This window comes from Catharus ustulatus, chromosome 1 (genome assembly GCF_009819885.2).
Source record: "Catharus ustulatus isolate bCatUst1 chromosome 1, bCatUst1.pri.v2, whole genome shotgun sequence".
NCBI lineage: Eukaryota > Metazoa > Chordata > Aves > Passeriformes > Turdidae > Catharus > Catharus ustulatus.
This window is the reverse complement of record NC_046221.1, coordinates 2841208-2869008: the sequence shown is the minus strand read 5'-3', so window position 1 is coordinate 2869008 and position 27801 is coordinate 2841208. Positions and strand designations below refer to the sequence as shown.

At 46.0% G+C, this 27801-nt stretch overlaps 1 protein-coding gene across 1 annotated transcript in view; it reads left to right on the top strand.

Moving 5' to 3' along the window:
* Positions 1 to 452: 452 nt before the first annotated feature.
* The window catches only part of VIPR1 (vasoactive intestinal peptide receptor 1), a 98356-nt gene continuing 71007 nt past the window's right edge, over positions 453 to 27801 (top strand). Inside the window, exon 1 of the mRNA XM_033071699.1 lies at positions 453 to 653. Coding sequence (XP_032927590.1) covers positions 561 to 653 — 93 coding nt within the window. The 5' untranslated portion in view covers positions 453 to 560. The remainder of the gene's footprint in view (positions 654 to 27801) is intronic.

Genomic DNA, 27801 nt, shown 5'->3' with positions numbered 1-27801 from the left:
AGAGAAGAGAAGAGAAGAGAAGAGAAGAGAAGAGAAGAGAAGAGAAGAGAAGAGAAGAGAAGAGAAGAGAAGAGAAGAGAAGGAAAAAGAAAAAGAGATTAAAAGGGAGACAAAGTAAAAAGGGAAGAGAGGAAAGGGGGAAATCGTGAAAAGGAAATGTAGGAAATAGGAGAGGAAAGGGGAAAAGAGAAGAAAGAAGGGGAAAAAGAAGAAATAGGAAATAAAAATATAGGAGAAAATGGAAAAAGAAAAAGGGATAAATGAAGAGGGGAGCGAGAAGAGAAACAGGAAATAAAGGAGAAAGGAAAAAAGAGGGGGGAAAAAACCAAAAGAGGAGGAAGGGAAAACGAATAAAGGTGAGAAGGAGCAGGAAGGAGCGGGGCAGCGGCTCCGGCTCACCTGGGCCGGGCGGGGGCGGTGCCGGGGGCGGTGCGGGCGCTCGGCGGAGCGGGCTGCGAGCTCTGCCTCCTCCTCCTCCTCTTCCTCCTCCTCCTCCTCCTGCACTCCTGCAGCTCCTGCTCCCAGTGCCGTGTGCTGGATGCCGCCGGAGCCGGGGCAGGATGCGGCTGCGGGGCCCGGGCAGGATGAGGATGAGGATGCGGGGCTCGGCGCTGCGGGTGCTGGTGCCGCTGCTCGGCTGCCTGCTGGCCGCGGTGAGTGAGCGACAAAACTTCGGGCAACTTCGGCAGGTGGATCTGCCCCGGTTAATCTGGGAGACAGCCGTGGTTCGCCTTTAGGTTCGGGGTGCGGGTGGGAGGGTCACTGTGAGCTGCAGGAATTCCCTTCGCGGTTTCAGCGTTTGGTTTCCCAGCCCGGTTTCGCTGTCATTCAGGCTCGCTGGGTTTCGGTTTGCTCTGGTTCCTGCTCGGGAGCTCCTCGCAAGGCTCGCCCCGAAGCTGGGGATACCCTGGTGGGATGTGGGCAGGGGGATGTGGGCAGGGGGATCCGGGCAGGATCATCCCCCTGCGGCTGCCCACCAGAACCTGGGCACAGCGCTGCTCTCCGACACTCCCGAGCCTGCCGGGAGCAGGGCATGGATGTGTCCGGGCTGCCGTGCTCCTCCTGGGTGCGACTGAGTGTGAATTCTTATAGACTGGAGCAGGGCATGGATGTGTCCGGGCTGCCGTGCCCCTACTGGATGTAAATTCCCTATAGTCTGGAGCACGGATGTGTCCGGACTGCTGTCCCCCTCCTGGATGTGATTTACCGGGAGCAGGGCATGGATGTGTCCCGGCTGCCGTGCCCCTCCTGGATGTGAATTCCCCATAGTCTGGAGCATGGATGTGTCCGGGCTGCCGTGCCTCTCCTGGATGTGAATTCCCCATACTCTGGAGCAGGAGATGCCCTGGGTGTGATTTACCGGGAGCAGGGGATGGATGTGTCCGGGTTGCTGTGCCCCTCTTGGATGTGAATTCCTCACGGTCTGGAGCAGGGGATGGATGTGTCCAGGCTGCCGTGCCCCTCCTGGATGTGAATTCTTCACAGTCTGGAGCAGGAGATGCCCTGGGTGCGATTTACCGGGAGCGGGACATGGATGTGTCCTGGCTACTGTGCCCGTCCTGGATGTGATTTACCGGGAGCAGGGGATGTGTCCGGGTTGCTGAGCTCTCCTGGATGTGAATTCCCCATAGTCTGGAGCAGGGGATGTGTCCCGGCTGCCGTGCCCCCCCTGGGTGTGATTTACCGGGAGCAGGGGATGGATGTGTCCCGGCTGCCGTGCCCCTCCTGGATGTGATCTCCCCGCGGTCGGGTCCGTGATGGGGACAGTGCAGGATGGCTGGGGCAGGCTGAGCACACGGGGTTTGTTTCTCCTGGAGCTGTGCACTCACACGTGCGAGCAGAGCTGATCCTCCTGCCAGCAGCACAGGGCTCTGAGCTTATCCGAGCTCCCCAGAAAGGTGTCCCTGTCCCTGGAGGAGCTTTAAGGTCCCTTCCAGCCCAGACCATTCAGGGAGTCTGCAATTCTCTGACTTGGCCAAAGCTTTGTCCTCGCAGCTCTTTCTTTGCAGTGTTTGATTTATAACAAGCTTGTTTTAATTTAGAAATTGGGGTGAGATTTGATGCTGGCTGTGGCTGAGTTTCCCTCTCACTTGTAACCTTCTCCCAGAGCAGTTTTCTCTCTGGAAGGTGAGGCTGCCTCCCCAGCATCCTGTAGGGCTGGGTGAGGTTGCCCACCAGAACTGGGTCCTGGTACCAAAACTGGTACTGTCAGTTCTTGGTTACAAGCCACCTGTGTTTGCTCTGCTGGGCTGGTGAGAGTGGCTGTGGTCACAGAACCATCATGGAATTGTAGGATGGCTGGAAATAAAGATCATCTGATTCCAAAGCCCTGTGGACAGAACAGCTTTCAGCAGACCAGCTGCTCAGAGCATCATCCAGCCCGGTCTTAGAGCAGAGTCAGAACAACCAAGCTGAGTCTCAGAGTGGAAGTTAACCCAGATGTGTCAGTGCATCACTTGTCTCCCTTTTCTTCTCCCCTTTCTTCTCCCCTTGTCCCACAAGAAATGAAACAAATGGGTTTAATTGCAATATTTTTTTGGCTGTCACCATGAGTCACCCACCCATCTGCATGGCCAAGGACTTTCTTAGAGGATGAACAGGTTGGGAAAATGGATTAAACTTCTTTTAAAAAATGACCAGGACATCAGTTATTGGAATTCTACAGAGCTTGCTTTAGGGAAGATCCAAAATAGCCCATGTGTGCAGGGCTGGTGCTGGGGACAGGAGAAGGGGGCAGCATTCTCATCAGCTGCTGGAGCTGCTCCAACTCTTGCTTCCACTGAAGCCCTTGGCAAAACTCCCATTTCTTTAGAGATTGCTGGCATGAGGAGCTCCTCTGGGGCTGGATCCTGCAGAGGGTGAGGTCACACAGCTGCTGGAGTTCACCCTGCCAGGGGTGGCAGGATCAGGCTGTGGGAGATGCTCTTAGGTTACCATCAAGAACCACAAACCCCTGAGCTTTGGGGCAGCACGAGGCACAGGCTGGGTGCAATCCTGCAACTGCTTCCTTTCCAACCCTTTTATTATTCTGTTGTTGTTAATGTTCCTGGGATCTGGTTCACGCTGGTGGGTTAAAAAGATTCACATGCTCCTTATCAGACTGATCTGCAAGGTGACTAATACTGAACTGCCTCAGTGCTGGAGAAAATCCCTGGTTTGTATCTCAGCTTAAACCTGGTATTTGGTGCTGATTTTTAAAGCAAAAGTAGCTCTGCAGTCATAACCTGGCTCTGGGATCTGTGGTGGTTCAGCAGAGCTTGGTTGGTTTGGGTTTCTTTTGTTTAATTTATTATGATAATTTTTATTGGTACGTCCTTGGGAAAAAAAATTTCTGAACAAGTGGCTGATCAACAAGTTCAGGCCATAAAACTGTTGCAGCCATGTGGTTTCTAATTGCTGTTATAAACTTTCACCTCTCACCATGCACGCTGTGGAGAAGAGGGAATTGGGCAGAGCTCATTTGCTGCAGTTCATCAGGCCACGCTCACCAAAGTCCTGCCCTCCTGCCAGGGCCAGCTTTGAAAAGCTGGAATAAAAGTGTTAATGTTGGTGGTGTGGACGTGCTGTAAATGCACATTCCCTTTTAGGTTCCTCTGTGTTGGCTTTAGGGATGTAATTAAGATAATTTGGCCTGAAGAGCTACAAATTAGACGCTGTTTTTTTCCTCCAGTGTGTGTCTAGAACATGAGATGTGGATAATTTGAAGCAGTTGGTGGATTCCACGTGCCTTCAGATTTCAAGCTCCTTGAATTAGCCAAATCTGCCCAGCTGGTGCAATTTGTGCTTTTCTTCAGAGCTTTGCTCTGTTCCAGCCTTGAATGAAACAACTCAGATCTGATTCTCCATCAGTCCAAGTGCTGGAAATGTGAGCAGTGTGGAAAAAAAAATCAGTGAAATCTGAGCTCATGGGACAACCTCTTCAGCTGTGTCTGTGTCTCTTTCCTCCTGTCATTGATTGAGAATCTGTGAAGTGAGATAAATATACTTTAAACAAAACCACCACTGGATTTGGCCAAGAGACAAGGTACTCACTGGAATCCTCCAGCCCAGTTCCTGCATCCAGCACAAAGACCCTTTAGCAATAACATGTGTTTAACAAAGGCCTTGCCACAAATCCTGAGCATATCACTGTGTGTATGATTTATTCCATTTCTGCTTGTATAAATGCATGACTGACTTTATTCAGGAGAACCAGTTGCCCAACCCTGTGTCTGGGTAGCTCTGAAAGCCTCTCTATAAAGCTGAAAGTTTTCAGAGAGGGGCACATAATCAGCAATAATAATATTGGGGGAACTCTTATTTAGGGCATAAAGAGGCAAAATTGTAAAATAGGGGTGGAGTAACAGTATCTGAAGGGGAAAAAAACTGCTAGGGAAAATATTTAAAGCTGTTTGAAGCTGTGTTTTACTCCAGGTCAGCCATCATCATTGACACCATCATTATCACATCCTCCCTGCAACCCTGGGTCTGTCTCCAGCAGGGAACTCCGGACAGGCTGCCAGGAATTGGGATGGGCTGTAAAGCAGAGTCACCAGGGTGTTATTTAAAAAGAGGGATTTTTTAGCAGACAGTGTCAGGTGGGACCATGGACAGGGGAAGCACCTGGGTTGTGAATTTGGGGTGTGGAGGTGCATTTCCCCCATTTTTACAGCACTTAAAAAATGTTTTTAAAATATTTTTTAATTTTCCAACCCCTCTGTGTTGTAGCAGCAGTGAGAGGTGTGAGAGCTAGAGGGCTGCTCCAGCTAGAAATGCAAATTCAGATGGGTTGCATTTTGTCCTGAGGGTGACAAAACATTTTCTTCTTGTTCTCAGTGTTCTCAGTGACTTTGTTGAGTGGGATTTTTTTGTCTCCTCACACTTGGCTTTCCAAGGAGGGATCAGGACAGTCGGGGGATGCAGAGCAGGGGGATGCTCTGAGTATTTGAGAAGTGAGTGAGTGAGTGAGTGAGTGGTGGAACCGTGTCAGGAGAGAAGTTTCAGCTGCAAGGCTGCCTTGGAAATGGCAAACATGCAGAGTTTATATTCATTTTTCAGGAAGAAAAAAAAAAAGAAAAAAAAATAGAGAGCTTTTTGCCTTTACCAGATGGTCTCCAGCAGAAACAACTGGAAAGACTGGTGACTTGTCAAAATCAATCTTCCACATGATATGCTGATAGTTTGGGAGGACTGGGAGCTTTCTGGTGTTTGGGCTAGAATGTGGGCACAAATCTCTTGGAACAGAGGGAAGAGGGGCAGGAGGGAGAGCCCCCTGTCCAGCACCAAGTGTCCCATTTATTACCAGCCTGGGCAAGGACACCAGACACTGTGAGATCAATGAGACCTGACATTTGATGATCTCTTTTAAAGTCAGACCTGAGTGCACTTGGAGGAGATTTGTCACACCCTGAGTGGCTGAAATTCAGCAATAGGCTCAGGTTATGAGTGTAGAATGAAATCTTTAAGCCAGGCTTTGTTGGGGAGCAGGATTTAGTTGGGATTTAGAACACAGGAGGTCATGTCCTGCCCTCGGAGCAGGTCAGCACCAGCGTGGCAGTGTCACTTCTCTGCCACAAATGGGGTCCCTGCTGCATCACCCTGCCTCGGGGGACATGGATTTGTGGTTTTCCAATGCCTGGGAAAGGCTTGGATTAAATATAGCCCCACTCCCTGCTCTCATCAGCTTTCTCTCCTCTTGGAAAGAAGAACAAAGTCCCTTGCGAGAATCAAAATCTAGGAAACGCAGCCTAGAAAAAATCCCAGGTCAGGGGCCAGAAGCACAGATAAAATGAGCTGGAGGTGAGTGGAGAGCCCAGAGCAGGAGTTGTGCCCCAGCAGGATGGACAGACAGACAGACAGACAGGGCTGTGCCATGGCACGGGTTCAGCCAGGCTGGTTCCCCTCTCCGGGTGCTCCTCTGCTCCCTCCCTCCCACCCGCCCAGATGTTTTCCAGAAGTCACAAACTCCCACAGCTTCAGCTGGGTGGGACCTCAGCCAAGAGGGGAGATGCTTTTTTCTCTGGAAATGAGATCTCAGAGGGCTGCAGTGGAAGAAAACCCAAACTTCTGGTTTATGAGAGGGGCAGGGATGAGATGCCAGCCCTCAAACTGGCACCCACACCACTGGTACCCACACCAGCTGCCAGGAGCTGTGCACAGCTGGAGAAGGCTGGTCCCCACCTGAGCAGCTTTTTGTCACCATTCCCTCGTGCAGAGCCCCCAGCACAGCTGGAGAAGGCTGGTCCCCACCTGAGCAACTTTTTGTCACCATTCCCTTGTGCAGAACCCCCAGCACGCCTGGCTGGCTGCCTGAGCACCAGGGATTTCTTTGGGCTGATTCATCTCTGGGCACAGCCTTCACCTTTCCCTGGGTGCAGGGAGAGTTCATTCATGAAGTGCCCTGGGAAGGTTTGGAGGGGGAGATTTTTGAGGAGGGGATGAGCTGCCCACAACCATTGGATGCTCCAGTTATAAAACCCATTTATTTGTTAAATGAGGCACTTCAGCGCTGCTAGAAAAGCTCCTGAAGATGTTAAAAAAAAAAAAAAATTTAAACTTTCCTTCTGATGAGGATGTCAATGCAGCACAAATATTTTCCATCCCCAAACTTCATCTTTATTAGGAGCATCCCCTTGGCTGCAGCTTTGCCACAAATCCCTTTGAAGCAGCTCATGCATAACCCCTAACGAGGGAAGAGCTATAATAGCAAAGCACTTATGTTTAATAATTGCCAATCTGCACAAATATAAATAGCCCCTGGGAGCGAGCAGGTGAGGTGAAGAGGAGCAAGCAGATGGGAGATTTCCTTGCCTCTGCTATTTTTTGAGGTGCCCCCAGTGCTGTGGGTGACAGCAGCCCTCAGCTGCCTCATTTGGTTTGAAAAGTGAATTTAGGGACGTTTTTGGGAGCAGGGATGTGTGCTGTGGGTTGCTCAAGGCTCGCATTAGTGCTGCTTTGCTGGCACTTTATTGGGGCAGATCTTATCTCCAGCACTTTTTATATATATATTTTTAATCTATATATTTTATATATATATATATATAGGATTTCCAGGATGTAAAGGCTTGTTCCTGTACAGGAATTTGAGAGACCCTGATGTATTTTAAATTAACACTTTTTCAGTGCATATAGTGGATATTATTATTAGTGGATATTAGCAGCTTTAAATGCCTCTATTAGTCGCATTAGGTGGATTTCTCCCCCCAGGGCAGTCCCTAACTCTCCATTTCACTGTTTGCATTGCTGGGAGCTGGAGATTTACACTTCTGTAAATCTGCTCGGCATTTAAATTCCAGTGCTTGCACAGAATCGTGATAATTTTCTAATTCAGAACCAAACCAGGATTAGTTTTTTTACACTAATGAGTTTCACTAACTCATGATGTGGATGATGTAATTTTGATGAACTCTGCTGGCAGTCATGGCTTGGCTCCACTGATTTGCATGGATTTAAAGTAGAGAAGAGGTTGAAAGAATTGAATACAGAGATCCCATCACCCCCATCCTGCTCTGTTTTCCAGCAGGGGTGTTCCTCCTCCTGTATGAGCTCCATAGTTTTGTTTGTTTTTTTTTTTTTTTTTTTTCATCCTCATCCTTGTCATCTTATCAAGAGGGACAGGGAAAAAAAAATCAATTTAAATACGATTCTTGTCTGGAGGGCAAAATATCAATACTTGGTGTCTCCTTTTGAAATCTGAAATCTATGGGGTGTCTTGGAGGCTCCAGCCTGGGTTCTGTGTTTAACAGATGTTTAATTTAATCCCTGGTGGTCTGGAACACCCAACCAGCATGAGAGCAGTGTCCCCAGGGCGCTCACCAGTGTCACTGGCTGTCACAGGTGCTCAGCTGGGATTCTCCTGGCAGATCAGGACACCCCAATTTTGGCATTTCTGAGTGGTCTGAGCTCCTGTGGGGTCAGCAGTGAAGGCAGGGTCAGTGCTGCTGAGCGCTTTAGGGACAGAAAAATCTCCCCACATCATCCCTTTGCAGGGAGTGAAGCCCCAGCAGTGGGGTTGGAAGGAGATGCTCTTTAGGGTCCCTCTCAAACCTTTGTAGGATTCTGGGACTGTGTGAACACCACAATTAAAGTTACCTCATTCTGCACTTTCCTGAGCCCTCACATCACAGTGGCACTTCAGTTCCTTGGCAGACACCTCTCTTTAGAGATCTTAAACCTCAAACTGCTTTCTTGTATTGTGTAAGAGTGAAAAGAAATGAAGGAAATTTCCTCCATGCAGAGCTCTTCCCTGCAGCCTGCTTTGTTCCTTACCCAAGAACAGGTTTTATTTCATCTCTCCCAAGTGGCAGCTCAGACTTTGAGGAACACATCCCCTTGCCAGGCAGGAAGGAAATGAAATCAAATTAAATGTGCTGGTTGTGATGACCACCATACCCCAAAAAAGTGATCCATAACAGCTCTGCACATTTTCTCCAAAATGAAAAGCAGCCTCAAGGCTGACCCTCAGCTTGGAAATGGCCAGGATCCAAACCCTGCTGGGGATTACACCTCTGCCACTTTTATTTAGCCACAGCCACATCCACCTCTTATTTTAAGTGAATGTGGTGATTATTGTTATAACTTCTATCCCATCCATTTGTCAGGGGAGAGGGGAACTTGTTCATCCTGCACTTGGCTATGTGGGACACATGTACTTGTTTTTTTTTTTTTTTTTTAATTTTAAGTCACCTTTCACTGCTTTTCCTGAGTGAAGATTAAACCTGTGCCTGGTTTTAAGTGACTAAAACCACTTCATCCTCCTCACCATCAGTGGCTGGGCTCAGCCCTGAGCTGTGTCTGGTATTTTTTGGCTGTTTTTTCCCCCATGTTATTTGGGACAATTCAACAAGGAATGATGTGATTGCTTTGCTCCCCTTGCCAAGCCTTGCCCTGTGCTGGGAGCTCTGTGATGGAGCTTTGGGATTCCCTCCCTGAGAGTTCATGGGGTTTTCCTGTTGCCCTGGGGTCATTCCAAAACCAAAATGCAAATGGCAAAAGAGCCAACACTGAGTCAATTTATTTGTTTCCTCCCACATCTGTATCCATCTTTTTGCTTTTTTTACCATTTTCATCCTGCTTTTTAAGAATAATTAGGCTTTTCCAGTCTATTTTCACAATAAAAAACAGGTTGTCTTTTTGCTGGACATCCTCAGAGGCAGAGAAAAACGCTGCTGAGAGAGTTCCCAACTTTCCAGGGCACCAAGAGGAGGCCAAGCACTACAGGAGAAATTCCTGATGTGCTCAAGTGTCAACTGCAAGGCTAAGTGCATTTTTTGGGGGGGATATTACATTAAACACATCTGCAGAGCCATGAGAGACAGCCATGCACTTAATTCCCTCTCAAGGAAATTTTCCACCCTTTCTGCTCTTCTCTGCTGCCTGGCTCTCCTTGGACAGTTTGGTTTTTGCAGAGTTTCTCTGTGCAAAGCTTTTTTTTTCACCTTTGATGTATATATATATTTATGCTTATAAAAATGTGTGCTTTCAGGTATAGCAATACTTCCTGAGGGATAGGAGAGGAAGAAAAGCTTAGCAGCCATTGATGTGGATTTAGCCTGAAAATATTTGGGATAATAAGAAATTAGAGTGCTGGTTGTGGAGGGTGTCCTGTGGCAAAAGCATCACTCCCATCTTTCATGCCACAGACCTTCAGCTGAGCTCCCAAATTAACATTCATGGCTCTCCTGGGCATTAAACCCTTCAGATTCCATGGATTTTTATGTCATGCCACGGTTTCCTTCCCACCTGCTGCAGAGGTGAGAACTCATCCCCACAAAGGGCTGGAGGTCCCCCCAGCTCCTCCCTGCCTGGGTGATTTTGTCTCTCTGCAGGTGCTAATTGCTCTTTTTTCCTTTTTATTTCTGTAATTAACCAACTTGACAGAACTCAGAACAGATTTTTTCAGACCCTGAAATGCATGGCTGGAGCTTTGCTCCCTGTGTTCCGGGGGTAAAGAGCCTTAAAAGCTTTTTTCTGCCTCTAGCTGTGCTAGCCAGTCTAATAAAAAAAAAATATAAATCATGTGTCATATATCAGCAGTCAATCATGGCTATAAGAGCACTTAATAAAACTCTGGTTTGAGATATTGCTTTTAGACGTCCATTCATCTTGGTCCCTACTCCTTTTGGAGATGGTTCATTGGTGTGTGCCAGAGGCTGGAGGTGCTCTGGAAGTGTGTGTTCTACTATAATTAAATTTACAGACCATGAGGAAGGGACTCTTGGTGTTGGTGTGTGTATTTGTGCCTTCCACCTCAGCTCTTGTTTTCATTTGGGTCTCACAAATTTGGGATATAAGGCAGGAACAACTTTTCTGTCTCCTTAAATTGTCTGCCAACACAAGGCTCCCATTTTAACCATACAGTTAATTACCTTCATTTTCTTAAAATCCACCTTTTTGCTGTTCCCAGAGTCAGACATCTCTGATGGTTAAACTGTCTTAACCAAGCCCTGATGGTTTTGTAGACAGAAAAGGAAATTAGAATTGGAGCTCCCTGCCTTGGGTCTATGTGAAAAATATATTTTATTGTTTTAGTAAAATTTAAAAGGTTTAATAAAAAGATAATAGGAGATATATATCTGAAGTAAAGGGTTAAAATGGCTGGGTGTTTGGTAAGTTGTTAAGAGTATATGGTGGTTCTGGGAATGTTTTTTAAAATATATTTTATAAAATATTAGTTTGTTGTATATTTATAGTTTTTTATGTATAGTTAAAATTTTTTTGGGAATTATTTAGTATGGTTATTTTTTGTTTTTTTTTTTAGAGTATGTGTGCTTTTTGGTTTGTGGTTTTAATTTTTTTTTATTACTTTTACATTTGGATGGTGGTCCTGGCCTTTTGTAGTTGGTGAGTGTTGATAATTGTTGTGTTAGTTGTAGGGTTTTTATTATACATTTATGGTTGTTATTTTAGTTAAGTGGGTAGTTTAAGTATATTATTTTTAAAAAATTGTTTAACTTTTGTTATTAGAAGAAAAAAAACTTATACAGAAAAGTTATTTTAATATTATATGTATAGTATTTATTTTAATAGCTGCAGAAAGTCAACAATGCACTAATTACAATCTACTTGACCTGAGCCTCAGAAATGCCTTAAGGGACCAAGAAAATATCTGGAAATATTTTTAAAACCCAGCTATAAAGCTGAAGCTTTGTTTGTCTGTGCAAATTTGTTTGCTGAGTGCTGTTACAGGGAGGTGAAACAAAGGCAGGATTTACTCAGGGAGCATCTTCCAAAAACCTTCAATTGAGTTGTGGAAGAAGAGCAAAATAAAGGCTGAGTGTCCTAGTTTGGAGGACAGGTGTCTGCTGAGAAAGGCAGGAGCTTCTCTTTGAAATGGAGAATGTAAACCCCCTCCCTCCAAATTATTATAATTTTGAAATCAAGGGGCTCTCAGGCAAAGATATGGGAATTAGGAATAACAGTTCTTTACTAGGGAAATTAAAATAGAAATACAGCACTACAAAGAACAAACCCCAAACCCTGACACAGTCAGAGTACAGCCTGACACCCGTCAGGCAGGGTGTTGGCAGCAGTCCCATTCCATGGTGGCTGCATCCTCCTGCAGTGACAGATGGGGCTCAGTTGGAGCAGTGCTCCTGTACAAGGTGCAGTTTCCCTCCGGAGCTCCAGTGGGGATGTGGAGAAATCCGGTTTTCCTCTGGAGTCCAGTGGAGAAAGGGGCTCCCTTAGTGTCCCAAAACCTCTGTTTTTATCTTGGTAAGAAATGTTGGGCTCTTCCCCCTGGCTGGAGCAACTCCCAATGGGATGCAGTAATTTTATCAGTGCCACAGTGGGACTCAATGGCCATGAGCAGAAAATGACTGGCTGGAGGAAGGATGGGTTGTGAAAAGATAAAGAACAATGCCCTGCCTGGTTTCAATGGATGGCCCATTAGCAGAATATCTCCCACAGAGATCAGGATCACTGCCCCACCCTCAACAGATGGTGATAGAACAGATACCTTTGATCACACTCTGTATTGTAACCCAAGACAATAGATTTTTTCTTTTCTTCTAATAGCAAAAGTTAAACAGAAGTTTTTTAAAGATAGTCTGCTGAAACTACCTGGCTAGTTGAGATAACAGCCCGTAAATGTGTGATGGGGACCTGCAGCTGACACGACAATTATCAACATTCACCAGCTGCAAAAAGCCAGGACCACCACCCAAATTAAAAAATAATAAAAAGAGGATTAAAACCACAAGCCAAGAAACACGCACGCTCTAAAAAAGCAAACCCAAAAAGTAGCCATGCTAAATAGTGCCCAAAAACTTTTTACTATGCAAAAAAGGCTATAAATATGCAACAAGTTAATGTATTGTAAAGTGTGTTTAAACACCCGGCCTTTTTAACCCTTTACTTTATGTTTGTCTCCTTTAAAATTTTACCAAGACTATAAAATGTGTTTTCCACAGCACAAATCTGAGCTGAATCCCCCTGGCTCTGCTGATCCCACCTGGATCACCCCTCCTCAGAGCTGCAGCACTCCCAGGGTGTTCCTTGTGCTGGGAATGCTGAGCAGCCCAGTGCACTTCTCCCTCCTGTCCTGCCTTTTTCTAGCATGGACTTTTTTATCTCTGCAAATTTCTCCAGTCGTGCATCCCCCTCCTGTTCCCCTGCTGCAGATCTGGCAGGATTTGTGAAGCTCTCATCATCACCATCATCATCCTCACCAAACAGCAGCTGTGTCTTTGGTTCTTGCTTCCTTGCCCACTCTGGGACTGCTGAGGAGTCAAGTCTCTCTCTGCAGAAGGGGAGTTAAAACGCTTGGCAGGTTGATGCCCCTCTCCTTTGTAATGATTTCTTGCGTGTGCCAGTTCACCACTCAAACTTCCTGGGCTGTCAGCTCTGAAAACAAGTATTAAATATATATTGCAGCCCTGGGAGGAGAGCCCAACCAGTCAGAGAGCAATGGACCTAAAAATAAATGCTGATTTCCCTTGCAGAGTAGCCTGGGGAAAAGTACAGCCAAGGAACAGCATCCTCTGGGGCAACCAGCAGGAGAAGGAGATGAACCAATAAATTCAGCTACAGATGGAGAGCTCAGGATAAAGCTGGGAAGCTCAGCTCAGTTCCAGACTCTGAAAATGAACTTTCTGCTGGGGAGGTCTTGTGGCTGAATGCCTAAAACCCAACCTGAAAATGAGACTTATTTTTGCCTTGTTTCTTTTCACTTTTTTCTGCCTACATCCTGCAGGCGTTGTAATTAATGTTTGGCTAGATTAGCATTGCTAATTGATGTCATGGGAATGATGTGCTTACCCCCTACACACGTGGACTCATGATGACATCAGGGAATGGAATTTTTTTTTTTTTTCATGGAAGTGCTAGGAAAAATTTCTTCTCTGAACGTGTTGTCAAGCTCTGGAACAGGCTGCTCCTGGTGGTGGTGGAATCACCCTGAATATGTTAAAAAATGTGTAAAGGTGGTGCCTGGGGACGTGGTTTAGTGGTGGACATGGCAGGGCTGGGTTTATGATTGGACTCAATGATTTCAGAGGCTTTTTCCAACTTTAAGGATTTTATGATTCTAAAGTAAAGGGGCAGTGCTGGTGCAGGAGTGTTGCATACTCGATGGGATTGGATTTAGCTGGGTGTGGGAAGGTTTGCAGCAGTGAGGGAATGAGAAGTGATCCTGTTCCCAGTGCTGGGCTCACTCCCCTGCTCTCCTGCCAGGAAAATCTGACCAAGGCAGCACCACCTTTAGCCAGGAGCAAAGCATTGGTGCAGTTGTGGATGTACCTGGCAGGGCAGGAATGGGAGCTTGGTGAAGCTTGGAGCTGTGTCTGTGCTTGACTTTCAGCCAGGTGAGAGTAGGAGATGGGAACAGGTCATCCTGGAAAGAGGAACATTTCTTCTGGTTTAGAAATTAAAATCCAGTGTAGAAATCCAGTGTGGGTGCTTGAGAGGTGAGCAGGATCTTGTGTAGCCATCACAGAGTTATGGAATGGTTTGGCTTGGAAAGGATCTTAAAATCATCCAATTCCACCCCTGCTGTGGGCAGGGACACCTTCCACTGTCCCAGGGTCATCCAAGCTCCATCCAGCCTGGCCTTGGACACTGCCAGGGATCCAGGGACAGCCACAGCTGCTCTGGGCACCTGAGCCAGTGTTTCACCATTCTCACAGTGGAGAATTTCTTCTTGACATCCAATAAATCTCTCCTCTTTATTTAGAGTCATTTTCTTGTCCTATATATCTGCCCAAGTGAAAAATTGTTCTCTCTCCTTTTTATAAACCTCCTGTAAGTACTGGGAGACTTCAGTGGTGTCTCCTCAGAGTCCAGTCCCACCAGTGGTGTGGATTTGCCAGATTCCTGGTGGAAGAGTCCCACTGATGATTCCTCTTCTGACAATCTTCCTCTGAGCTGTTTATTTTGGGATCTGTGTGTGTGGGGACACACTGGGGATGTCTCTGTGTGGCAGGAGCTCAAAGCTAACTGGACAGCTTTGCTCTAGGTGTGACAGGGCTCACTGCCCTCTCCCAACATCACCCTTGCTTTGAGGGATCCATCCACAGCAGCCTCAGGCTTCCCTGTGCCAGCCAAGTGTCCTGGGGACTGTGGCCATGGAGGGAAAGGAGCGTTTGCCAGGGCATGGCTTCCACCAGGACTGTGCTCAGGGGTCACACAGGGGCTGGTGACAGTCCCAGCATGGAGTTTCACCCAGCAGATGTGGCCTGTTTGCTGTTAAATCACTGGAAAGGAGAGGAGGATTCATATTTCTGATTGTCCCCCTATGAGCAATGCTCTCACCCAGACTCACACACTGTGCTGAAATAACTACAGCAAAATTAAAACTTGTGCTTCACACCAGAAGAGATGCAGTGACCTCCTCCAGCCCCACATGCACAGGGACATGCACAGAGAAATCTAAAATTGGCTTTGTACCCCAATACTGAGGTCTGCATAATTAAAAATTAAAATTCTGCAGAGCTCACCAGTGAGTGACTGGAGCTGCCTTCTGAGACACATGGGTACTGGGGAATGAGATTTGATTGATCTTAAAGATATAAAGATTGGTGAGTGGTCTCTTCACATTAGACCTTGCTGACTCTTTGCCTTCCAAAGGTATTTTCTCTTAACAAAAACTCTAACCTTTCACTTGATCTCAGCAAGATGGGTTATTTTGTAAAGCTGAGAGGAGGTGAAGGGGATCTTAATTCTTAGTTGATGAGGAAGAAAAAAACAGAATAGCCTTTCCTCCTTTCCTTCCCATCAATAAACTGGATATGTTCAGAAGTCCTACATTATTTTCCTTAACAGAAGGATGAATAAATAAAGGAAAAAACACTTTGTTTTTAAACTTTCTCTTAAAGTTTAAATGGCCAGGGTGTCCCACATCTTTAATTGCCAGCAGAGCCATTTCTGGGAAGGAGGGAAATGCCACTGATTGTCAGGCTGTCAGTCTGACCCACTCAGAGAAGGGATCACGACCTGTGCCACAGAGAGATGGTGGAAGAGTTTCATTTTTGAGGATTCTATCACAACTATCAGTTTCAAACCTATTCAGCCTTGGAGGCTGGGGTTCTCTAACTCCCTTCATCAGCAGCACTGAGTTGGGGAAGAACTTAGAAATGTAATATTGGGCTGAGTTTAAAAGTATTTAAGAATCTAAGAAATTCTGGATGTCTCCTGCAGGGTTTATCAGTGTTTCTCTGCAGGATTTAAGTGGTGTGATGGAAAGCAGCACTCCTGGGTGTCAGGAGGGACAGGGCAGGAGGAGTGCAAGGGAAAAGCTGAATTTTCTTCATTCTGTGGGAGACACACGAAGAGCAACACGTGTGCTCTTGGCTTTGACCTGGAGATGGTTAATTCAGCCTAAATCAGCACCTTGTGGCTGAAATAATTTACTGGAGCTAAAAATCGTGTCTTTGCTGATGGGAGTGGTGTCTGATCTCCTCTCTGTGAGGACAGTGCTGCTGAGTTCCTGTGGCAATGCTATTTCAAGGGAATTCCCAAAGGATCCCTGAGGACAGCCCAAGTCCAAGACCCCAGCTCCAGCATCTCCCCAGCATCCCTTCCCCTGACAGGAGCTGGCAAAGGACACAGGGAGATAAAAACGCTCAGGAATTCAGCCACAAATTCATTGAGGCCTTGGAATTGAAGTCCTGGCTGTGCTTGGGAAAATCCTGCCCTGCAGCCACCACCCTGGGCAGGATAAATCAGCTTAGCTCTGACGTGAGGGTCCCTCTGTGGGATTAATGCTCCTGGAAGTTGTGACAGGAACAGCCCAGGGAGGCTGGGAGCCACAGGCAGCACATCCCAGGGATGTGGGGTGTCCTTCAGGGCTGTGACACACCTTTGTCCTTATCCTGAGCTGGGCATTCTGTGCTCCCCATCTGGCTAAAAGAGGATTCTGACAGCAAGTGTGGGTGATGATGTTTGGGAAGAAAAGGATCCTGAACCATTGCAGTGGGGGGAATCTGCCAGGAATGGCCTCAGGGCCCTGCCAGGACAGGGAGAAATGTTTCAGTTGTCTGTGATATAAAAACACAGCCAAGGAGATGAAATTAAATGCATGGAGATTTTTAGCCTAGGAGATTCCCAGGATTCAGCAAACTGAACTCCAGCAGATTCAGGGAACCAGCTCCTGTCTCACCCTACAGACACTCTGTGTCCTGCATGACTTTTCCTGATCCATGAGTGGGGTGAGCAGAGCTCATTGGGGCAGCCTGCAAAGGGTTAACACAGGGTTTGGCACAGGGACTTTGGGGCACAGCCTGGCAGAGGAATGGGATGCCAGAGTTTGCCACGTTCCCTCTGTAATCAGTTAAGTGCTCTCACTCTGATAAGCAAAGTATGATTTTAATTAAAAAGCCATTCCAGCTGGATTTAATTCTTATGCCATTGGAGAGGCAAATTGCTTTGTGTATAAGGAGAAAAAAAAAAAAAAAAGTGTGATTGTCTTCTTGTTCCAAAGAGTTTTAATCCACAGTGGCTTGGATCCCAGGTCAGGGATAATTTCCCTGTTTCTCAGAAGTAACATGATTTTTTTTTTTTTTTCTCTCTCCCATCTTTAAAACATCCCTGCTCTGACTCCATGTGTTAAGGAGTTCATTGTGCCACCCCAGGGGGATGCTGCACTCTGGGGAGCCAACTTTGATTTTTTTTTGCTTTTAAATGAAGTTTTCCAGAGAAGATCTGCACATTTTGCTGTATTTTGATGCTGAGGAAAGCACTTCCCTCTGTTTCTTATTCTGTGCTTAATTTTGTGGGGCAAAGCCTGGAGCTGGTGCTCAGCTGAATCTAGGAGGTTTCTGGAAAATGTGTGTTCACTTAGCAGAAAATAAAGATGTTATTTTGCTCTTTATATTGCTCAGTCTTACCTGGTCCAGGTGTAGCTGTGGTGTGAGATGCTGCTGCCAAAACCCTCCAGAAACAACTGTCTGATATCAACTTGTGTCACTGATGATGAGTGACACAAACCTGCCCCAAAGGCTGAAAAGAGCAGAAATACAGCAAAAACTCAATCCAGAACTCAGAAAGGTCTTGCAGATTAAAAAAGAGATTTTAAAAAGTATTCACTTATTTTGTTTATTCACCCACAAGAATATTTCCTGTATAACCAGAGCTGTGGTCTGGAGTGTCACTGTAAATCAGTGGGGCAGGATCACTGAGTTTGATTTTCCTCAAGCTCTCTGCAAGGCTCAGTTCATGGATGGCTCCATGCCCAGGTTGGGAAAGCTGTGCAAGGAGAATGTTCCTGCCCTGCCTGCAGCCCTGGGAGCGTGGCAGGCACATCCATTAGCAGTGACAGTGAGCACAGCTGTAATTACAGCAATCACAGCCTCTGCATTAGCACACACGACTTGCAAAAAGACACTCATGATTTCAGCCTTTTGATTTTAGCCTTTGTTGTTTCTTCTCCATCCTCACCCTGTTCTGCTGCTGCTGTGTGATTCCCTGAAGCCCAAACCTGGGAATTTAGGAGTGAAATTAAGGGGGAAAGCTGCCACTCCAAGCCTGATAAACCTGTGAGGGATGCACGAGGCACAGCTGGATCCTGGTGCTGGTTCAGTTATGACTTAAAAATGCCATAAATTCTCCTCTACAAAAACTGGTCCTCAGTAACGTGGGCAGGGCTGGGAATGGGATGTTCTGGGCAGGAAGCAGCCCCTGGGGGCAGCAGACCCAGTTCAGGGAGGTCAGTGGTAGGAACCAGATGATGGTGAACACAATGTTCACTGCACAGGCTGTGCAACAGAAAATCCTCATTTCTCACTGGTCTGGCTGGTGGGCTGTAGAGCTGGGAAGAATTTCTGAAGGACTCCTGACCTTAAACACGGTTTTCCTGTTTGCAATAACCTGACGTTTTTTCTGGAAGATTTTCCCTTGCTGGACCAACCTGTGCCATGGCAGTGTGAGCTTGTGCCACTGAGAGGCATTTTCAGCTCTGAGGAGCCTCAGGGAAAAGGCTGAACTCTTCCAGAAGAGTAAAACAATTGTGTTGTGAAATCCCAGCCCTGAAGATGCTTTTTAGGTCCCTGCTCCCAAATTAAGAGCCAGATGAGTGATAAACCACGAGCAGTGCAATCCTCTTTTATGTGATGGGGCACCTCAGATAGCAAGCGGGTTACAGTGGGATCCCACAGCACATCTGCAGGCACAGGGATTGCACAATCCATTCACTTTTGTAACATCCAAATAGTTCCTGAGGGGCAGAGGCAGCCAGAGTTCACTGTGTCCCCAGCCCCAGGCTGGGCTTGTGGGGTCCAGCAAGCCCAGAACTGATGGCATGGATGTTCTTGCTTTGAAAAACAGAAAACAGCCTCCCCCCACCAAAAAAAAAAAGAGTAGGAATGGTGTTTCTTCATGGAATTGCAGGACATCTTCATTCAAGATGGATTTCTTTCACAAGGAACAGAGGGAGATGTTATGCAGAGCACAGGAAGACCCCAGGCATCCTTCATTTTTTAGCAAGAATAGGATCAGATCCTCCTTTTATCCTGTAAAAACATCCCCAGGGTGGGACTGGGTTGCAGATTAAGATGCCAAGCTCTGTTTTTGTGGTCACTGGAGTGTTGAGGTTGGATTTATCTGCCCCCAGGTAGGGCCATGTGCCAGGTCAGGAGGCTGAGGGCTGCAGAGGGGACAGATCTCTCAGTCACCTTTTCTTGGACGTTGGCTCTCCCAGCTTATTGGGAATTTCACCTGGGACTTGGGCAGCAAACTTCAGGCAAAGAATTTCTGCCCTGGGGTGCAATATCTCTGTCTATTCCTGAATGCCCAGGGACCAGCTTGATGTCACTGGTCTGCACTGATGAAACACCAATAGCTCCTGGTCACTTTTGGCAACCCCAAAAAACAGCAAAACCAGCAGCAAAAATCACGAAATTATTCAGAAAAATAAAGGAAAAAAAGTTGAATTTCTCATTAATTTATCTGCTGGATTACAGAGGTTTGGCATCTCCTCTGTGCCACCAAGGTGACCTGAAGGCTGCTGCTGCTTTGGTGGGATCTCAGAATCATGGAATGGCTTTGGTGGGAAGAGATCTTAAAGTTCATCTCAATCCAAACCTTCCATTAGACCAGGATGTACTGACCATGGGGAAAAAAAAAAAAAAAGATACTGCAAGTTTCCTGATGAAACTTTGGGATTGACAGTACCTGTGGCTCCAGCAGGATCAAGATGATTTTTCTTTGCCTCTCCTTGCTCCATGACATGGATAGTTAGACCCTGACCTGGCTTTTTTCTAACCCAAAGGTGTTAATTAAAGAGAAATGTCCCTAAGGTGGAGTTTTCAAGGACATTTCCTCCTCTTGCAGTTGAGAACATCATTGAGACTTCCTTATTTAAATGTATTTTTTTTCCAAGCGAGAGCAAGTGGCCTTTCATGAGTGGAATCCAGCAGCTACTTGGGAAAGTCCAAGGAAAATGTAACATCTCAGTGCCTGGGCCAAAATCTGACATCAAAACCCAGGAAGTCTGTGCAGTTGGAGCTATATTAAGATTAGAGTAATCCCTGATGGGAAGGATAGATTATTTTATTTGGCAAGTTATTCAAAGCAGCTCATTTTTACCAGTTACCTCCAGTAAATCGAGTCCAGCTACCTGTTTGTGATAAAATGTGACTCATGCTCTGCTGAACTCTTCTTTTTAAGGGGCTGAGATGGGCAGCCCAACACATTTCCTTTGCTATTATTGGAGATAATCTGGAGAGGGTTATGGATTTTCAGCTTCTGTCCCATTGGGTTTACTCTGCTAGATGGAATTTTCTGATAGCAAAGGGCCCCTGAGCACATTCAACACCTGGTTAAGAGCCTGAATGATCCCAGTGGCTACTGAGATAACCTGAGGGCATCCAGAAGGATGCAGAGCTCCTCCACTTCCTTTTGTGCTTCCTTTCCACACCCTCCTCTGCTTTTTATTGGCCTCTTAAAATTCTTGACGTGGTGTCATGGGACAGATCTTCCCAGTGCCGTGTAAAAAAAAGAGAATTTTCTTCTTGTCCTTCCTCTCTGCTCAGTTTATCCAGCAAACACTCGTGTTTGCCTTTTCCCAGCAGCACACAGGGGAGTTCATATTGAATTATTTACCTCTTTTAATCCCCAAATTCTGTGCCACATCACTTCTTTCCCAAAATCTGGGCTGGTGTGCTGAAGGTCTGTGCTGAGTCTGTTCTTTCTCCAGTCCAGGTTTTGCATTTGGCTGCGTTCAAACAGATCTTCTCAGCCAGCTTTTACAAATGCTCTTAGGTGCAAGTTATCCAGGCCTGCTAATTTTAAATGTTTATCTCTCCTGGATGCTGTTTAACATCTGCCTTTGTTACTAATGAGCTGGAAAATGCTTCTCCATCATCATCACAGCCATGCATGTTGCCCTGCTGCCTTCCAAATACTGATCAAAATTATTACATGCTGAACTTTCCTCTATTAGAGTGTACAGTCTGTAAAAATTTGTTTGTTGTAATGTTTTTGTTAAAAAAAATAAAATATTCCAAATCAAAAAAACTCCAAGGAAACCAAACTCAAAACAAATTAAAAAAAAAAAAAAGAACATAGAACCAACTAAAAATATTAGCTTATTAATCCCTTATCTTTAGCAGCTGCAGAGTTTTCCTGATATCTTCAGGTTCTCATATAATGCTTCTAAACTTCACGATGCTTTGTTTGTATTTCCTCATCTCTATTTGCCTTACTTTAGTAAACACTGGGTTACTGGTTCACTTATTTATTTTCACTTCCGATTCCCCCATTTTTAATTCATGGTTGAGCTGGGATGAAATTTTTACTCCAAGTTAATAATTTCCATTGGGAAAATGTGCCTGGTTAGGATCACCATTGTGTGTTTGGTGGCCTTCCAGGAGAACCATGCCCTGTGTGCAAAAATGAGCTGGTCTGGTGGGAGATGTCCCTGCACATGTGTCCTGGTTTGGAGGACAGGTGTGTGCTGAGAAAGGCAGGAGCCTCTCTTTGAAATGGAGAATGTAAACCCCCTCCCTCCAAATTATTATAATTTTGAAATCAAGGGGCTCTCAGGCAAAGATATGGGAATTAGGAATCACAGTTCTTTACTAGGGAAATTAAAATAGAAATACAGCACTACAAAGAACAAACCCCAAACCCTGACACAGTCAGAGTACAGCCTGACACCCGTCAGGCAGGGTGTTGGCAGCAGTCCCATCCCATGGTGGCTGCATCCTCCTGCAGTGACAGATGTGGCTCAGTTGGAGCAGTGCTCCTGTACAAGGTGCAGTTTCCCTCCGGAGCTCCAGTGGGGATGTGGAGAAATCCGGTTTTCCTCTGGAGTCCAGTGGAGAAAGGGGCTCCCTTAGTGTCCCAAAACCTCTGTTTTTATCTTGGTAAGAAATGTTGGGCTCTTCCCCCTGGCTGGAGCAACTCCCAATGGGATGCAGTAATTTTATCAGTCCCACAGTGGGACTCAATGGCCATGAGCAGAAAATGACTGGCTGGAGGAAGGATGGGTTGTGAAAAGATAAAGAACAATGCCCTGCCTGGTTTCAATGGATGGCCCATTAGCAGAATATCTCCCACAGAGATCAGGATCACTGCCCCACCCTCAACAGACGGTGATAGAACAGATACCTTTTATCACACTCTGTATTGTAACCCCAGACACCAATGGCAGAGGCTGGGATGAGCGGAGCTTTAAGGTCCCTTCCAACCCAAACCATTCCACGATTTCATAAACAAGAGGAGGTGCTGAAGGATCCTCCAGCTGATGTCTTGGAGGAGGAAGAGGTGGTTTTTTGTCAGGATGCAGAGATCACGAGAGGAAGATGGGGTTTATTACAGAAGCTTCATTTGGGGGACAGCAGGGATATTTTAACAGGCTCCCACAATATTCTGGTGTTGCTTTGTGGAAGACAGTGGTGGCAATTTGGCAGTGGGAATAGGATAATATCACCTTAATAATGTTGTTTTGATGGGGTTCCTTGGAAAGATGCAGAGGATCAGCAGAGCAGAGCATGGCAGTGATCAGTTCCCTACAACAAGTGTTTACTCTAAACCCAACTTTAATAAACACTCTAATCAGCACAGGGAAATTTCCCACAGTCCACAGAGAGGACCTGGGAGGGGAACCTCACTCATTTCACAGGGTGATAGCTTTAATGTTATTATGAGAAATTTAAGTGCTGTGTCATTAACAGATTTACACTTGGTACAATTAATAAAACCAGAGAAGAAAAAAGAATGTGCTGTGTATTAAACTCAGCTTTCAGTGAGTAGAACACAGGCAAAGGGGGATCTCCTGTTGGGTGTCACTGTTTGTGGAGATAGCTCTGTGTTTATAGAACATATTTCTTTCTCTTCATGGGGCATGGATGGCAGCTTAAGAACTTGGCTGGGTTTTGTCAGTTAATGTTTTTAGAGAATTCTTGGGCTATGTTTGTTATGTGTCCATGCTTGAAATGTTCTTGTGGTGGATGCCTTCTGTGGGAAATCTGGGATTTCCTGGGGCTGTAATGTGGCCGAGAAAACTCTGCTCGAGGTCAAACTCTGCAGGGAAGAGGGGCTGGATTTCTTAATTGTTATTATTTTTATTCTTTAATGAAGCACCTTAATCCTTTAGGATGGGTTTTGTGGTTTTTCCTCTAAGGCATTTTGGGATTAGAAACTTTGATGGCAGCTCAAGCCATTGGTGAAGGAGTTTTAAAGGAGTTTTAATCTGCTTGTGCAATTTCACCTCTGCATCCACAGAATCACAGAAATGTTTAGATTGGAAAAGATCTCAAAGATCATTGAGCCCAACCCTTAATCCTGCCAACTCCACCCCTCAGCATTGGCCCTGTCCAGAGCATTTTGAAGCCACGAGATTTATCCTGCTTTATTGGGTAAACTTGGCTGGATTCACTGTGAGTCATCCATTATGTGGCTCTGCAGGTGTCATCTTATTTCTTATTAAAATCCTGCCAGGACATTGCTGCTGGCTGGGGATTACAGGTGGAGATCTTACACTGGTTGTTCTTCAGGTGCCATGGGAACATGGTTTGGTGGTGGATTTCATAGTGCTGGGTTAATCACACAGAATCACACACAGAATCTCAGAATTAGAGAATCACAAAATTACAGAATCAGAGAATCACAGAGCTCACAGAATTAGAGAATTAGACAATCACAGAATTAGAGAATCACAGGATCACAGAGTGACTGGGTTGGAAGAGACCTCCAAGATCATTGAGTCCAACCCAGCCCTGGCACCTCAATTAAACCATGGCACCCAGTGCCACATCCAGGCATGGTGACTCCAACACCTCCTTGAGCAGATCATTCCAGTACTTGATCACTCTTTCAGTAAAAACTTTTTCCTAATATCCAACCTCAATTTCCCTTGTCACACCTTAAGGCTGTGTCCTCTGGTTCTGTCAGTGCTGCCTGGTGAGAGACCAACCCCACCTGACCCAGCCACCTTTCAGGGAATGTAGAGAGTGATAAGATCACCCTGAGTCTCCTTTTCTCCAGGCTGAACACCCCCAGCTCCCTCAGCCCTTCCTCACAGGTTTGTGTTCCAGCACTCACAGGATTTGTGTTCCCTCCCCAGCCTCGTTCCTCCTCTGGACACGCTCAAGCATCTCAATGTCCTCCCAAAATGAGGGCCCAGAACTGGACACAGCACTCAAGGTGTGGCCTCACCAGTGCTGAGTCCAGGGCAAGAATGACCTCCCTGCCCCTGCTGGCCACACCATTCCTGATCCAGGCCAGGGGCCATTGGCCTTTTGGCCACCAGGGCACACTGCTGGCTCATGTCCATCCTGCTGCTGACCATCAGTGTCCCCAGGTCCCTTTCTGCCTGGGCAGTGCCCAGCCACACTGTCCCAAGCCTATAACACTGCAGGGGGTTATTGTGGCCAAAATGCAGGACTTGGCACTTGGATTTATTAAACTTCATCCCACTGCACTCTGCCCATCCATCCAACCATTCCAGGATTCTCTGCACAGCCCTCCTACCTTCCAACAGATGGACACACACTCCCAGCTTGGTGCCATCCACAAATTCTCTAATGAGAGACTCAATAATGGTTGGACTCAATGGTGTTAAAGGTCTTTTCCAACCTAAATGATCCTGTGATATCAGGGTCTGTTGTTTGACTGGTCCTATCAGCTGTACAAACCCTCAGAGAAAAGTGAAGCCACAGCAGACTGATTGTGTATTTCCCTGATTTTCCTTTTATCCCTTCAGTGTCCAAACTTCCTGTTGTGTGAAGACAATGCAGTCTTTATTAAAAAGGGAATTCCCAGGAATTTGTCAAACTGGGTGGTCCTCAGTGAGGTTCACCCGTGTGCGTGTGAGCTGCTGGGCTGCATGAATGGAGAGGAACTAAAATGAGGAAATGCTGGTTTGTTTTGTTTTGTTTTGTTTGATTTTTTTTTTTTAAGAATTCCTTTTTTATCATTTGGCATTGATTTTGTTGGGCAAGGCTGTATTTTGACCCTTCTGTTTCACCATGAATACATATCCAAAAGCTATTGGAATATGTGGTGCCACTTCAGGAGCTGGAGGGGAGGGAGGGGGATGCTTTTCTGGGATTTTTCCTGCTTTTCCCTGGGGTTGATGTTATTCCTTGCAGTTCATCTTCCCTGTTCAGCTGTGCAACACAAAGTTCATCTGGTGCACTGATATTTTAATTTGCTGAAAGGTGATTATGTCACTAAGATAAAGGACCTGGAAAAACCACACTAGGTTTTTGTTCCTGACAGAACCTTTTGTCCTCCCCAGCTTTATGCACTTTTGCACTCACAAAACCAGAATTTCTCAGAGGTTTTTTTGCCTATTTTAGTTCATTTTCCACAGAGGTTGGGCTGAGCTCATCGACAACCCCTCTTACTTTTGGCTGCTGGCTATGTTAGGCTGCAAGTAAGATAAACAATAAACTGGAACCAAACTTTTGTTTTGGTCAAGGGAAAAGAAGCAAATAATCCCTGACTGACTTTTAACTGGAGCACGTGTATCTGTTCTGGGTAAAAACACTTGGAGTCCAGGCAGGGCCAGAAGAATGATAAAAGGTCTGAAAAATGTGTAGAAGAAAAAATGGGAGAAGTGGGGATGTTTATTCTAGAAAATGAGACACTGAGGGACAGCTCACAACTTGTCCTTAAGTATTTGATAAAACTTGGGCAAATAAAAAGCAGGAGAAAAAAAAAATCTCCATAACTGGTCAGGTTAGAAGCACAAAATTGGTAGGGTAGAACTTCAAATTTAAGCCTTAAGTTGCAGCTACAGAAATTTAGAGTTTTGAAACATAGATCAAATCTTTTTGACGGTCAGTAGAGAGAAACCCAGGAATGGGTTGGGATCTATAGGGACACTGAGGAGTTTCATCACTGAGACACTGATGAAGGATGGGACAAAAGGTTACAACAAAGAGAAGGGATAACTCACACCTTTGCTGCTGTGTTGGATGGGCTCCCAGCAGCTCTCCAGTGGGGAGAATTGATTAATCAGGTTGTGTTTGTGTTTGTGGGGGGACAATGGCACTGTCACCAACAGAGCACTGAGCATTCTTGGAGGCTCAGCCTCGTGCCCAGAGCACCTGACTGTCTCAGAATTATGTTGTCAGAGGCACAGATCACAGCTCAGAACCACTGAGAGAGCATCAGGAGTTTCCTAGGCTGTATCACCAAAAATGAGCACTCTTCTTTACTCACTCTGTGCAGGGCTGGGATTGTTTTAAGCATCCACAGAGGGGCTGAGTGTCAGTCTGAAATCAGCCTCAGAAGGGCATTTGGGAACTGAAATCCTGTGACCTCACAGGGACACCTGAGAGTCCCCTCCTCTGCTGTGCCATGTTAGTGTTTGAAAGGCACACCAGAAAAAGCACAAATAGGTGGGGCTGATTTCTTCTCTCACCCTCCTAGGATGTTCCCTGTGCTCCTCACTGATATTCTTCCTGCTGCTTGTCTCTCAACTAATTGATTTTACACACTTGAAGGAGTTTTGGAGAGTCAGAAAAGTTTTTGCCATAGCTCCATGCTTTCTTCCTCAGAACCAAAGTTGCTATCTTTTTTTTCTCTTTTATTTTTTCCCTTCTCTTTGCAGTCAGGAAATTGTAGCCATGCTGCAGGACTGCAGTTTCTGGGGGAGCTGTCAAGGGTTATTTCTGTCCTGATTTGATGTGACCAAGGGATGCTGGGGTAGAGCCAGGAAAGATCCAACTCCTGATGGAAAGGTGCCAGGCAGGTAGGGGCTGCTAAAGCAAGGGAAGGCAATGAAGGTCTGGTTATTCTAAAGGAACCCTCAGCATCCTTTCAATTATCCCTCTCTGTCCCCCTGTAAGGATGTTTGCCCCATCTTTAGTTGTGGGCAGATCTGGATTGGCCATTTTCAGGTGTGTGCACACAATGATTAAGAAAAAGCTCATTCCAGCCCCTGCCATGGCAGGAACACCTTCCTCCATCCCAGCTTGCTCCAAACCCCATCCAGCCTGGCTTTGGGCTTCCAGGGATGGGGAATTCACAGCTTTGCTGGGCCGTCTCCCTTATTTTCCTTCCAGTTTTATTAATCCTTGTGTCCATCATTATGGCAGTCATTCCTTTTAGCACAGAGTCTGAATTTTTATCGAGGTCTGAAAAGTTTAAATCCACTGGATTTCATCCCCACCCCCCCAAAAAAAACCCAAACCAAACTATTACCTTATAAAACCACCCTATAAGTTACACTGCCATGATTTACTGTCAATAAACCACATTTTCTATTTTGTCCCCATCTCCATTTGCTGCCACTTCCCATCACTTTTTTTTTGAGTCCTGTTCAAAAGTCCTGTGTATTTAACTCAGATGAACCTGCTGAGAGCTGCCTGGATCTTTTTTCCCATCTCCTTCCTACATATAAAAAACCTTTACTTTTGTTGACTTTCAGGCAGATGGTGCCACTCCCACCATCCCATCTGAGCACGTTTTTCCTGTCTGAGTGGCTTCCACCTCACATCACTTTCCATGCCCCTTCACACCCAGCCCTGTTGTTCTGAATTATTCAATCTAAATAATTTTCATGTGTAACTACTCCAGTTTGCATTAGTAAAATCATATTTTCACCTCCAGTTCTTTGAAAAGCCAGTGAACAGAAACTGGGGTGGGGCTCCATGTGAGTTCTCCTTTTCTTTGGTGCTATATTTAAACTTTCTCTTGAATTTCAGCTCTTTGCATAGTAATCTCACTTGGTTTCTTTTCCTGTTGTTCTCTTTTTAGCCCTGTTGCTCAAAGGCATTTTCTGCTCAGCTGAGTTGATCCTGACAGCCAGGCTGAGGCTTCTAGCAATGCTCAGAGGTTTTCTGCTCCTCCTGCTGCTCTAAACATTGCTTTCTTTCCAAGATCCCAGGTGTCCTGATCACTGATGCCCATCTCAGGTTTTACCTTCCTCATTGC